A 12,999-nucleotide genomic window follows, 5' to 3' on the forward strand; every position below is an offset into this window, starting at 1 on the left:
CACGTTTAACTAGTCTACTAGTTTTCTATTTTCTCCTCCCTCTGAACCAATTCATAACCTAACAAGTTTTTGTTGTTTTTTTGTTTTGTTTTGTTTTTTTGTTTGCTTGTTTTTTACTGTTCCTGAAACTTTATTTTTGCTTTATGTAGCTACACCTATGGATACATTTAACAAAGAACACTAAAAATGAGAGACTGAAGGACACCTGAATTTCCAAATGCAAAACACTGTCTTCTTGCAAAAACAAATGAAACCTACTCCTTATACTTCCGAAAAGAAGGTACATAAGCCATTCTGGACCTAAGATTAGCTAGAGCAATCCACCTCAGGTGGTTAATATCTGTAAGCCTATTGCTGTAGTTCACAAAGATTCACGTATTATGTCTGCATATCTCTTTCCCTCACATATAAAGATCCAGGCTGACCAGGTAAGATCAGCTGACAGCATGTAGACTATTCACCCCCCTTCACTTTCAGCTTTGTTTCCCAGCTTTTAAGATCAGGAATGCTCTCAGTACATAGATGCAAAGGCTTTTTGAGAGGTGCTTTTAACTACACCCACCTGTGCTTTCTCTCTCTTAGCACGAAGTAGCGTGTCCTGATAATGCTGAGCTACTTTTGGGGTTACACCCTCCAGTTTTGCTGCAGGAATCTGTAAGGCTTGCAGAGTTTTTTTGGTGTCTCCTTCATCCAGTGCCTCGTTGATATGCCCAATTGCCAGAATCCCTAGAGAGAAAGGGATAGAAGAAGAAATACAAAGATCCAGTCCTTCACCATAATGATAAACTGTGCTTTAGAGGAAAAGTGCTATTAGTGTTCAATGAAATACCAGCTGAGAATAGCAACATTTCTAATTGTAATCACTTTCTACTGGTAAAGAAAGCAAGATGACTACTCCACCTTAAAAGAAGCCATGCATATCTGGACATGGTAATAAATAAAGCAAAAAGGGAGAAAAAAAAGTCCCCCAGGGAGACCATATGAATGGACAGAACTGAGTTCTCCAATACGTAGTTCAGACCCACTAGAAGAAAATTATCAAAACCTCAATGGCCAAAGCTAGTAAGTTACAGGTTTTCAAGATGTTGTCTCCTTCAGGAAAAAACCCTTCACACAAAGCTAAAGATTTGCACAGAACACCATTCAAAAATACAGTACCTTCACATTTTAAAGATCAGCATTTATTGGATGCATGTTTATTAGCTGTATTACAAAAGATGTGGGTATGTCAAATACAACAAGGACTACAGTTCAACTAAATAAAGCCAGACATTTATAAGTAAGCTTAAAGTTAGCTAAAAGTGAACAAAGCCTGTCTTACATGCCAAACCTACAGCAAATCACAGAATAATTTTAGTTGGAATTTACAGAGATCATGTGATTCAATTCCTTGCTGAAAGAAGCAACAATTAAAATCACAGTCTGATAGTTAAGAAAAAAGACCTTTTAGAAGCCAGGAGCTCAGAGTGGATACAACATTGGTTAATGTATCCAAAGATTGCAGCTTTTTCTTCTGCATGCAGAAGGAGAACCACAAAGTGGAACATTTTATTAGTAGGAACTGCTATTTGGATGGAGCAAAGATTAAGGAAAAATACATACTAAGGACACAACAAGAACCAGGACTGCTAAAAAGATGGTATGATTGCTATAAAAAAGCACCATTTAAGGCTCCGTTTAACTAACTACACTTCAATGACAAGGCCACCCATGTATTTGACCTCAATAAGCCAGTTGACGGCTTTCTGAATTTCAGTTATGTTTTCAACACTGTTTCTCACAGAATTCTGAACAAAACGTCCAGCATGTGACTAGACAAAAACATAACGCAGTGGGTGAATGAGTGGCTGATGGGTCAGGCCCAAAGGGCTATGGTAAAAGGGGTCACATCAGTCTGGCAGCCAGTCACTCCAGGGGTTCCCCAGGGCTCTATTTCAGGGCCAATTTTCTTTAATGTTTTCATAAAGATTTGGATGTAGGACTAGAAGGTGTTATGAGTTTACTGTCAACGCTAAATTGGGAGGAGCTACTGAATCTGTCAAGGGTGCAGAGGCCTTACAGAGAGATCCTGACAAATTAGAGAAATGGACAATCACCAACAGCAAGAAATTTAGCAAGAGCAAATGCCAGATTCTGTACCTGAGAAGCAGCAACCCTGGCTACATATACAGACTGGGGAAGGAGATGCTGGAGGGCAGCCATGATGAAAGAGATTTGGGGGTCTTGGTTCACAATAAGTTGAACATGAGTCAACAGTGCTCCCAGGTAGCCAGGACCAACAGTATTCTGGAGTGCATCAAGCACAGCATTGCTAGCAGGTCAAGAGAAGGGGACTGTCCCACCCTACGCTGCATTGTTGTGGCCTCACCTTGAGTACTGTGTACAGTTTGGGGCACCACAGTACGCAAAGGACATAAAACTATTAGAAAGCATCCAGAGAATGACTACAAAGATGGTGTAGGGTCTAGAGGGGAAGACATATGAAGGGTGGCTGAAGTCCTAAGTCCAGAGAAGAGACTAAGGAGAAACCACATGGTGGTCTACAGCTTCCTGACAAGGAGGAGTGGAGGGGCAGGCACTCATCTCTCCCTGGCAGCCAACAACAGAACCCAAGTGAACAGCTTGGAGATGTGACAGGGGAGGTCACAAAAAACAGATACGGTAACTTTTTGACCTAAGAAGGGGCACAGAAGGTAAGCAGTAATTCTCCTTGATTAGTTAGCCAACATGGGCAGAAAAAGACTACAACAGTATGTTACAGCTTCTCGTTAGAAAGCATTTTTGAATTTGAAACCGCTTGTCAGGACTGTATAAGGATACATGCTCGTATGGCTTCCCCAGACACTAGATTAAAAAGGGCACATATGAAACTGAAACATATTTGCTCTGGAACAGGTTGCCCAAGGAGGTTGCAGATGCCCCATCCCTGGAGGCACTCGAGGTTGGAAGTGGCTCTGGGCAGCCTGGTCTGGGATCAAGGGGTTGGAACTTACGATCACTGTGGTCTTTTTCAACAGAGACTATTCTATGATTCTATGAAACACTAGCAAGTGAAAGAATTAAACCTTCCTACAAAAATGATGCCATTATGTCAGCTGATGCCATTATAAGATTTCCTGCATTTTATGGTTGCTGGTTTGGGTTTTCTGTTGTCTCTATTGTCTCACAGGTTATGCGAGTGTTACAAGATACATGGCGCTGAACTACATGAACTCCCAGACTTCTGTTGTGACCTCTTACAAATAAAAGGCTGCAAAACTAGTGTTTTGGTGCATGCATGCACACTGTGTGTGCTCACGTGGCTTCAATTCATCTAATCACGTGACCCAAACAAAAAGACCATGTCTATTTGGAAGTCTAGGAAGCAAACTGATCAAGATTTCAGGCTCTGACATCAAAATTTAACCCTCTCTAGATCATAGCCTTTTCAGATGAACTCAGCTACACAAGAAGCAGTGGTGAAAGGCAACTACCTCTGTCTGTACAAATCAAATCAACAACATTTTATATTGGCATGTACCTAGTTTTAGCACACCTTATGATCTAGGACCAGTCTAGTACTAATCAAGCAACACTTACTTTCATGTTCTTCATGCACAGCTAAGTTTACACGATCCACGCATGACTGGATATCATTCCACGTGATAAATTCATTTCCTTCTGTATGTATTTGAGCTTTCAGCTTCATCAGATCATCAACATACCTGTCAAAGAACAAGTATCTCATCATGAAAAACTGGCCAGGGAACACACAAGACAGCAATGAGAACTAAACACAGAACTGGAGAAGTAACACAGGGGTTAAAACTGACAAATACGAAAGAGGTTATAGGAAAAAGACAGAAGTCCATGAGCAAGGCAGAGAGCTCCAGTGCCAAACAATCAAGAAAAGCACTAAAACACCAAATGACAGTTACAGGCAAAAAACACAGTGGATGAGCTGGCCTAGTACAATGAAGAACCTACTAGTAGCAGAAGGTAGCTTTGTTGTGAAACCTTGATAAAGGTCCAAGAGACAATAAATAAATCAGATTACTAAGAAATTGTAAATACAAAGACAAGATGCAGGAGCCAAGAGAGAGAATAAATCAGCGCTGCAGTAAGCAGTGAAAGAACCTAAAGTGTAAGGGGAAAAAAAAAAAGAACAAAAAAAACCTCTCACAAATATAAGTAATATCAAAGACACATTAATCTTCAAAACACTGACCTCTGAGAGTTCTCATCCTCAATGTTTGTCAGCCCTGTGACAGGATTGCTCAGTTGTTTCCATACTGTATTCACATCCCCCGAATCCAAAGCTCTATTAATCACAGCCACAGAAGAGAGCATCTCTATAGCAACGGATAATTCTGCGTGAGTGAGGCTACCCTGCATATGAAGAACACAGATTAATTATATTTGCTCTTCACAAACTATTGCTAGAACACCAGAAGATTATATAGAATCTTAAAGTACCAAATATCTCAAGGCTTAAGTATAAGCATCACATCAGAACAGACTGAGCATCAACACAGTTCTATGAGAACTTAAGACAGGCACGTTTAGCAAAACAGACAAGGTAGATATGGTGACTCATATCAGTTTACAGAAATAAGAGAGAACAATTACTCACATCATTGCTTTGTTGTTGCAAGGTAGCCAGCTCCTTCTGATAAAGATTGGCAGCAAATGCATGAACCTCTGGTAGCTGGGCCTCTGGATTCATCATTTCTGCCATAGTCTTCTCAGCATCACCCACTCTAATTGCAGCATTAATTCTGGTCACTGCTGCCAGCCCTAGAAGTCCAGAGAGGCAGTGTGTCAAAGAGGCAGCACTAGAACAAGGAAGGCAGACAGCTGGGTCCCCAGTAATGCAAGCACATTTACTGTACTCAATAGTAAGACCCCAAACCTAAAAAAAAAAACCAAAAAACCACACACAACAACAGTAATTCCCTCACACTCTTTCCAATCACTGTTTACCCAGATAGTCTTGCATTACTGTCAACAGCCAGTCTACACTATGCATTCTTTAAAATAAGACTCATTTTTAACAGTTTCCATTTTTGTCTGATTATCAGAGGACTGTCTTACCAACTCCTACCAATAAGAAGCCTCAAAATTGCCAATGTTTTTCACAGGTAATTTATAACAATTTTTTCTTCCTGTATCTATTACTGGTCAAGACAGTACCAGACACTCCACAGTGTTCTCTACACTCTACAGTGTTTTAAAGTTAGCGCTTTGGCTAACTTTAAAATAGCACAATTAAGTAAATAAACCTGAGCACTATGGCGAAGCAGGAAGGAACTCTGAAGGTAACCTCCTAGTTACTAGACTTGAACAATCTCTCTCTTGTAATTGAAACGGCCCGTAACCTGATCCCTATTAGCTTTCTTTCTATGTGATGTAAATTGAACTAATTGCTATTGTACAGTGAGAATTAAACATTAACAGCTTCTAGAACTTTCTCCAGATGAGGGTTTTGCATGGATCAGAAGCAACTGATTTAAAATAAATAAATAAATAAATAAAATCCAGCCACTGTGATTTACATTTTATTTACTATCTGATACTTAGACAGCCTTTAAAAAAAAAAAAGTTTCTTAGCTCAAACCAAGTAAGACTTCTGTCAGCAGTCAACACATCAACTAGTTTTAACACCTCATGGAGCAATCCAGATTTCCTTCACAGATCCATAGAACAAAATCTAACACAAACTGCCTAGAAAAATCATTAAGTTGAACACAGTTTCCATGTTGCTCAGCATTCATCTAATTTGCTGTTATCCCAAGCAGTATTTTAAGAGCTCGAAAGAAGACACGAGCCAGCTGTCACAATTATTTTTTGTGTTTTAGTAGCCTCAAACTACTTAAAGAACATCCATATTGGTCTGAGATTACCCTGGCATAACCTCATGTAAACACAAATATTCTATTTTCTCATCCATCTGATCACATCCTACTGATACTTTGTTACTAATGTTTTTGCCACTCCTTACTTTGCTGATACTGTTGTGCTGCTCTGTTAGCAGCATCCACTCCCAACTGTAAATCCTCCTTCTGCAGAATACCTGCAATGCCAGCCTGAGGAAAAAAAAAAAAAAAATCAAGGAGAGTGAGACCACATGAGCTCATTCACTGCAAATAGCTCAACAAAAGGAATAAACAGCAGGAAACAGCCTTTCCTTAAAGCACTTTAATGCCACCTAAACTCAGCAAATAAAGAATGCCACATACACGTAAATAAATAAAAATGGAAAATAAATTAAAATGGAAATCAGCAAACACAGTGATCCAGGGCTTTTGCATACCTCCTGTTTCTGCTGTCTATCACTCAAAAACTGCTTGAAATACCAGTCACAATTTTCTCGTAGCAATCCTCGGAGTCCCAGGGCTGGTGTCGCCAAAGCTTCATACAGTGCTAATGCATCTCCTTGTTCCAAAGCTAGGTCAATCTTGGATATGGCTGCACACGCTAGCAACAGTAAAGCAGAATTTTCAGAGAAAACGCTAAATAAACAAGTCCCATCACATATATAAGTGATTTCCTATTGCTTGGAAATACTCTTAGATCTGATGGGTGTCAAATTAGGCATGTAATCTGAACGGAAGACTTCTAAAGCCAATTGCAAAACAGTAATTCAACGAGAGGCTGAAGGATAACATGCGTTACTCAGTGGGATAGGAGGGTAGGGCACATGAAGCTCCAGCAGCAACAAAGACAACCAATCTTCTTAAAGAGTAGTAGAAGTCAAAATAAATACAGCTTACAACTACATACTTACCAGTAACATGTTCAAACAAACAAAAAGCACAACAGAAGAGCTGCCTTCCATTTATATTACTACTCCAGAAGCTTTCTACTTGATATCAAAAGCAAGGAAGAGCAGTGATATCATTTTTAACTATGCCTTTAAGCAGAACTGTTATTTTAGCAGAATACTTACTGTTCACTTTATTGATGTTTCCCTGAATCTCAGCTTGAGTCAGAAGTTCTTCATATACATCTCTCTCTCTCTCTGAATTTTCTGAGGAAATCTGAAGATAAAATAAAAATGAATCAGTCTCCTTTGTCATCACAAGGACATTTTATGATCCTGTCATAGAAAAAGTCAACGAGTATAACCACCTATATAGAGCTATGAAAGAGGAACTTCACCGATCTGGGACCTACCCAGGCAAAAAGTCCCAGAAGTACACAAACTCCAATACAAACACTACAGAAACACCTTAATCCAGTTTACAGGCTCTATATAAACAAACAGTAGAGCTCCAGAATGCGGAAAGCCAACAACATACACAGAGTATTTGTTACGCAGTGTTCTAAGATTACCCAAAATCTTTCTGAGGGTCAGTTGGTTATTCTCACCATTTCATCGTTGTAAAAATAAATCAATATTGTCTGAAAATTCCTCATGTGTAATGGATTATATGAAAGCTGCACGTACATATGCAACCCATAATTCAGACAGCTGAACAGAGTAATGCAAATATCACTGCCTGTCTTCTACAATAGAAAAAGATTACTGGAGCCAATACAAGAATATCAGCAGGAATAAATTCCCCTAATACTATTAACACAGGACTGTAACACACACACTCTGCATTCCCCTACAGTTTAAAACTACAACGTAAAATTGCAATATGAACAAACAGCTTGTTTAAAAAGATTTATTTACCCTGTTTTTAGCATTCTCCATCTTGTCTTTTTTTGCTCTGTAGAGGGTGTCTTGGTAAGTAGATTCCAAGTGATCATCAAGATTAATTAGCATGGCATTAGGGTTCTTCATTGCCACAAGTGTGTCAGCCGGAACCTGGCGGTCAATTGCCTCATTAATGGCAATGACAGCAGCATGTACTGAAAAAGAAGTCACAGCCTGTTAGTTACTTACAAGCATAACAGTCCTGTTTAACATTGAGAACTTAACTGAATAGTGAAGTTAACCACAAAGGAAAACCAGCAGGGTTCTGTGCTCCTGACAAAAAATAGCGGCCTACTTCCAAGTAGTATATGTCAGCTAACCAAACCAGTGGACTGGGCGCATATCAATCCTCTTCCATCTTCCAGAAGGTCTGTATTTTCTTAAAGCAGGGACATTAAAACTGACACTTTGTATACATTACGTTGATCTGAATAATCGCAAAAAATGAAACCTACATGCTGCTTCATCCACGGAGAGTTCATTTGCTAGAATTCCTCCAATCTTGCTGAAGGCAGGCATCTGAATACCATACTTCTCCAGTTCAAGCCTCATATTACTGATTTCTTCCTCTGAAACATATATTAAAAAAGTGTTGCACAGTCTAAAGTACATTGGTACTATATGGAACCGCAGATCATGGCCTGAACCTCCAAATGACCATCTGAAGCAAGCAGTGAGTCAGCCACAGAAGCACAGGTGAAGGTAATTCAGCTGTGCTACCAGAAGGGATGGAGCCTGGCTATGCCCCTCTTGGACCCCTATTTAAGGACTGACTGCCACTAAGGAAGTATCTCTCCTTGGTGGAGTTTTGTTGCAAACCTTCAACGTTGGTGAGCATTTTCATTTATTACTACCTTTCCACTGTGATAATCTTACTTAACCAAACATCTGTTTAACCTCTGTTTACTTACTGATGGTAAGTAAACCACAACCAGCTCTGCAATGTCAGCTGTTGCTACAGGAAAAACTAAAATTACAAATCATTGTTTCATTTATACTTAGAGTATAACTCTGTAAAAGTAAGCAAAATAAATGGAAACTGCTGTCATTTTGTGTGCCTTCCTAAAATTTATATTTATCCCAGGAATTCATACAGAAATATTCTGTGTTCTTTCCCAAGAAAAAACATTACATAAACTTAAAAATGTAGAAACACACTCCATTATTTTGAGGTGCTTCAAAGATGGTGGCCAGCAGGTCAGGAAAACATCCTAACAATGCTTTTTTTTTTCCCCCCTCCTGCAGAAAAGGGGATGGAGAATATGGAGACACACTTATGATAAATGCCAAATAGCCCAAAAGCAATGCTATAAGTTTAGCCTCTCATAGGTATGATTAGTAAACACTTTGCAGGAAAACAAAGCTTTTAAATCAGGTGTGTCCCCAGACAGTAATCTCACCAATGCAAAACACACAATCAGGCACTTTTGCATCAATCAAGCAACTGAAACCCTTTGGAGGCACTTGTGTGTACACGCACAGCTCTACTCTAAACTGTTAAAGGAAACCAGAACTGCTTACTAAGTATCAAAGTGAAACCACTCCCAAGGGGATAAAAGTGATGTCAAATCATCTTTCAACAAGAGTCAAAAATTCAGGAGCTGTTATTTGTGAAAATACCATCAGAGAACCAACGACCTGGCTAAGAATTTGTCACGGTTTGAACAAAATTACCCAAAATAAGCCTTCCGCTTTAACTTCTTGAACAGCTCACAACCATTACTCTTTAATTTAAATTAATTTGCATTTAGGAAGCCTATGTTAACACTCCTGACATTGATCTTGACAATATCTCCTACAGCTGAAATAAAGGTAGCACACATTGGTACAAATTTCCTTTTTTTATTTTTACCTGTGAAGTCCACCTTCCCATATAAATCCTGAATTTGCGGGGCCAGACCCAATTTGAACAGGTACAGGCTACAAAAGAAAATAAGTGATGAGAATGAGTAATTTCTCCTCATTGTTTATTTTAAGATATCATAATTTAGGAGATAAAAAGGATCAAAGGAACCATTCAAGCATACCGACCCATGTAACAGCTCACAGCTACCAATAAGGTACAAGCTGATCCTCCTCTCTCCTTCCCTCCTCAGCTGCACGTGACTTGCTCACCACTTTGAAGTCCACACAGAATGAAGATGGAAGGGACCTCTGGAGGTCTTTTTGCCCAATCCCACTGCTCAAGCAACATCACCTTCAGCCAGTTGCCCACGGCAGTGTCCAGACAGCTTTTGAACAGTTCCAAAGGAAAGGATTTCCTAGCCTCATCGGGCAACCTATTCCACTGCTTGGTTATCCACATAGTGAATAGAGTATGTCCTGATGTTCTTAGGGAACCTCCTGTATCTCAGTTTATGCCCATTACCTCTTGCCTTGTCCTCAGAGACCACCAAATAGAACCTTGCTCAGTCTTCATTACATGATGCCTTCAAATATTTATACACATTGATCAGATCTGATCCTTCTTGCCCCTGACGGCCTTCTCTTCTCCAGACCAAACTGACACAGCTCTCCAGCCTTTCCTTATACAAAAGATGCTTCAGACCCTGAATCATTTCAGCAGCCTTGATGGACTCTTTTCAGCAGCTCCATCTCTCTTGCACTGAGAAGTCTGAACTGGACACATTACTTCAGGTGTGGCCTCATCAGTGCTGTGTCAAAATAGTCTTAATAAGGTGATGTGACTTACTAGTGTGACATAAACACATTCACTTATTCATTTTTTCCCCTGTAATTTCAGTGAATTAATCTGATTGACAAAGAAGCTTGATGAGAAACTGAACTGATGCAAAGCTAAGACAAACGGGACTGGGGAAAGAGAAGCAAGTTGTCTGCTTCCCTCTCAAGCTGGCTCAGCACAGCTCATGGATCTGTACCCTCTAGCAAATTATCCGATCATAAGGGAGCATTAAAATAAATTTCTAAAAAAATGAACAACCGTGCCTCAGATGAAACTCACTTTTAACTGGAATGGGTTGCCCTGAGAGATGCTGGAAGCCCTGCCCTTGGAGATGCTCACAGTCAGGCTGGACCAGGGTCCCAGCAACTCAGTCTAACTGTAGACGTCCCTGTTCATTGCAGGGGAGGTGGACTAGTATGACTTTAAAGGACTCCTTCCAGCTTGAAAGATTCTATGATTTTATGACATTAAACACAAATACTGGATAGTAGAAAGATATGAGATGCTGGAAAAGATTGCCTGAAGAACGTTGTAAGATGGCCCATCCCTGGAGGCATTCAAGGCCAAGTTGGATGGGGTCCTGGGCAGCATGATATAGTGTGGGGCAACCAGCCCATGGCAGGATGATCAGAACTAAATGATCCTTAAGGTCCCTTCAAACCTAAGGCATTCAGTGTAGATCTTCACTCCAGTCTGGTACAACAGCTCTGCTAGAGAATTTGTCCCCATTCACCCTTCAGCCCAGCCTTCTTTCCCTCACCTTTCAGCTTTCCAGGCAGATTTCAGAAGGAACTGAAGATTTCTGCCTAGCATGCCTTACCTGAGTGCATGAATACAATAGATACAGCGCGGCATGTTCTTGCGATCATAGATATCTGTGGTTTCTGGGTAGAATATCTGAAGATAAAACAAAATTAGCAGTCTGAATGATACAGCCGCTACATAATCCAGTGTCCTAACTGTGCTAAGACCAAATCTTCTGCAGTACACTAATGAAACAATCTACAAAAACAAAACTCTTCACACTTCTATGACCCTAGCATGTCTCCCATGCTTAAAGTCACACTTTTTTTTTTTTTTTTAATCTTCCACCCAAACCAAGGCTCCTTTTTTCCTGTCTAAGTTCTACGCACATAAAAACGCATTCCCCTTTCCTTCATGTGCCCACATAGCACTACCACGGTCCATGTATTTTCAGGCAACAGTATTTATTAAACTCCTCTGAGCTATCGAGCCATTCCCATAGCATTGCCAATAACTTATATTTAAGCCATACCCAAAACCAATTTCGAATTAACAAATTCAATTTTGAGAACCTACTGTTTTCTGTTGCGCTGCTTCTTTTAACACAGATTTCTGAAAAACTGCCACAATCTAACAGCAGCACAGATACTGCACAATAGAATGCAGAATACAAACAACGTAGTATAGGCAATATGCAAGATTTGTGGTATGGGACAGAAGAAGCAACTATTATGCACCTAATCATTCTCACAGCAAAATGGAAGATTTCATCAAGTTCTCAGATAGAAATTCTATACAGATGCAAGTCTAGAAAACAAAAAAGTAACCATATGAACCCTGTTGGTTTTAGTGCAACAGGAAATGCTCCCACAGAACACGAAGTTACTTTTGAGATTACATACCAATTTGCACATACAACACGGATATTACCTTAGGGAGGCCAATCTCAGCCATGGCATTTAGCCACTGAATTACATTATCAGTGTGCCGGAAATGGAGACCAGTTGCCTGAAATAAAAATAGGCAGAAATGAGAGGACATGCAAAAGAAATATCACATCTGACAATACAGACAGTGAAAAAAAAGTGCACTCAAAGTTAGCAGTCTTCTATGTATAAAATTATATCGCTTACTTACAACACAAGTTCTTTCACAGCTGTAAGTTCAGACATAAAGCTAAGAAACCACAGCCCTCACTTACCCAGTATTCTCAAGCAAAGGAGACATTTCTCATAGAATCACAGAGTGGTTTGGGTAGGAAGGGACTTTTAAGATCATCATTTTGAGATATCTACCTAACCCAGTATCTACAACCAGCAGCTCTCACCTTATATCTAGTCTGTTCCCTATCATAAATTTTCTTCACAGAAACCACTTTAGGGGAGAAAAAGTTTCCGAGTTTGGCCAAGTAGACACCATTTCTCAATCCTTCTTCCAGTTCTGTTGTGGGAGGAAGCTCCTCATTCAGACAGGCCTCCATCCATCTGGAAGTGCAAGAAGAACAAAGTATAATTCCAATTTGTCAATATAACCCCATGCCAAGTTCCACGCGGCTACTGATCTGCAGCACAGTACTTACTTGCATCAGAGGCTGAATAACAATACAGCACTGCCAAACAAACTGTGTCATTAAGATATTAGCAGTGCTTCAGAAAAAAATATTAAGAACTACAGAGCCCAGCAGTCAGTGCTTCAGAAGTTAAGACAGCATCTCACCATCATATTCTTCCCCCAGACCACAATTTAGTTGCTGCTGGTCCAAAAATAGTAGCCAACCTATCTTTGTAACTCAAATTTTCTTCTCAAGTATAGGCTCATCTCACAAGTATCTCTTTTTTCAGCTCTCATAAAAGGTTTGGTAGTTATTTCAAGACTCTTACCACTGATT

The 12,999-nt window shown here is 39.9% G+C and overlaps 1 protein-coding gene across 3 annotated transcripts in view; it reads right to left on the reverse strand.

The window, feature by feature from the left end:
* The window catches only part of IQGAP1 (IQ motif containing GTPase activating protein 1), a 42,074-nt gene that overhangs the window by 25,975 nt on the left and 3,100 nt on the right, over positions 1-12,999 (reverse strand). For 2 of the 3 annotated variants that reach the window (XR_014934218.1, XM_015873236.3), the window contains exons 3-15: positions 12,439-12,595; positions 12,042-12,119; positions 11,188-11,264; positions 9,537-9,604; positions 8,140-8,253; positions 7,661-7,839; positions 6,929-7,019; positions 6,293-6,456; positions 5,981-6,065; positions 4,613-4,776; positions 4,208-4,368; positions 3,580-3,704; positions 563-726 (exon numbers count right to left, since the gene is read on the reverse strand). Coding sequence is in view for 2 of the 3 variants with exons in the window: in XM_015873236.3 (XP_015728722.2) it covers positions 563-726; positions 3,580-3,704; positions 4,208-4,368; positions 4,613-4,776; positions 5,981-6,065; positions 6,293-6,456; positions 6,929-7,019; positions 7,661-7,839; positions 8,140-8,253; positions 9,537-9,604; positions 11,188-11,264; positions 12,042-12,119; positions 12,439-12,595 (1,627 nt within the window). In the remaining variant the exon portion in view is untranslated. The remainder of the gene's footprint in view (positions 1-562; positions 727-3,579; positions 3,705-4,207; positions 4,369-4,612; positions 4,777-5,980; positions 6,066-6,292; positions 6,457-6,928; positions 7,020-7,660; positions 7,840-8,139; positions 8,254-9,536; positions 9,605-11,187; positions 11,265-12,041; positions 12,120-12,438; positions 12,596-12,999) is intronic. The other variant, XM_085515088.1, reaches the window with a different exon arrangement.

Source organism: Coturnix japonica, chromosome 14 (genome assembly GCF_054131305.1).
Source record: "Coturnix japonica strain WE chromosome 14, WE-NBRP24, whole genome shotgun sequence".
In the NCBI taxonomy this organism is placed as follows: domain Eukaryota; kingdom Metazoa; phylum Chordata; class Aves; order Galliformes; family Phasianidae; genus Coturnix; species Coturnix japonica.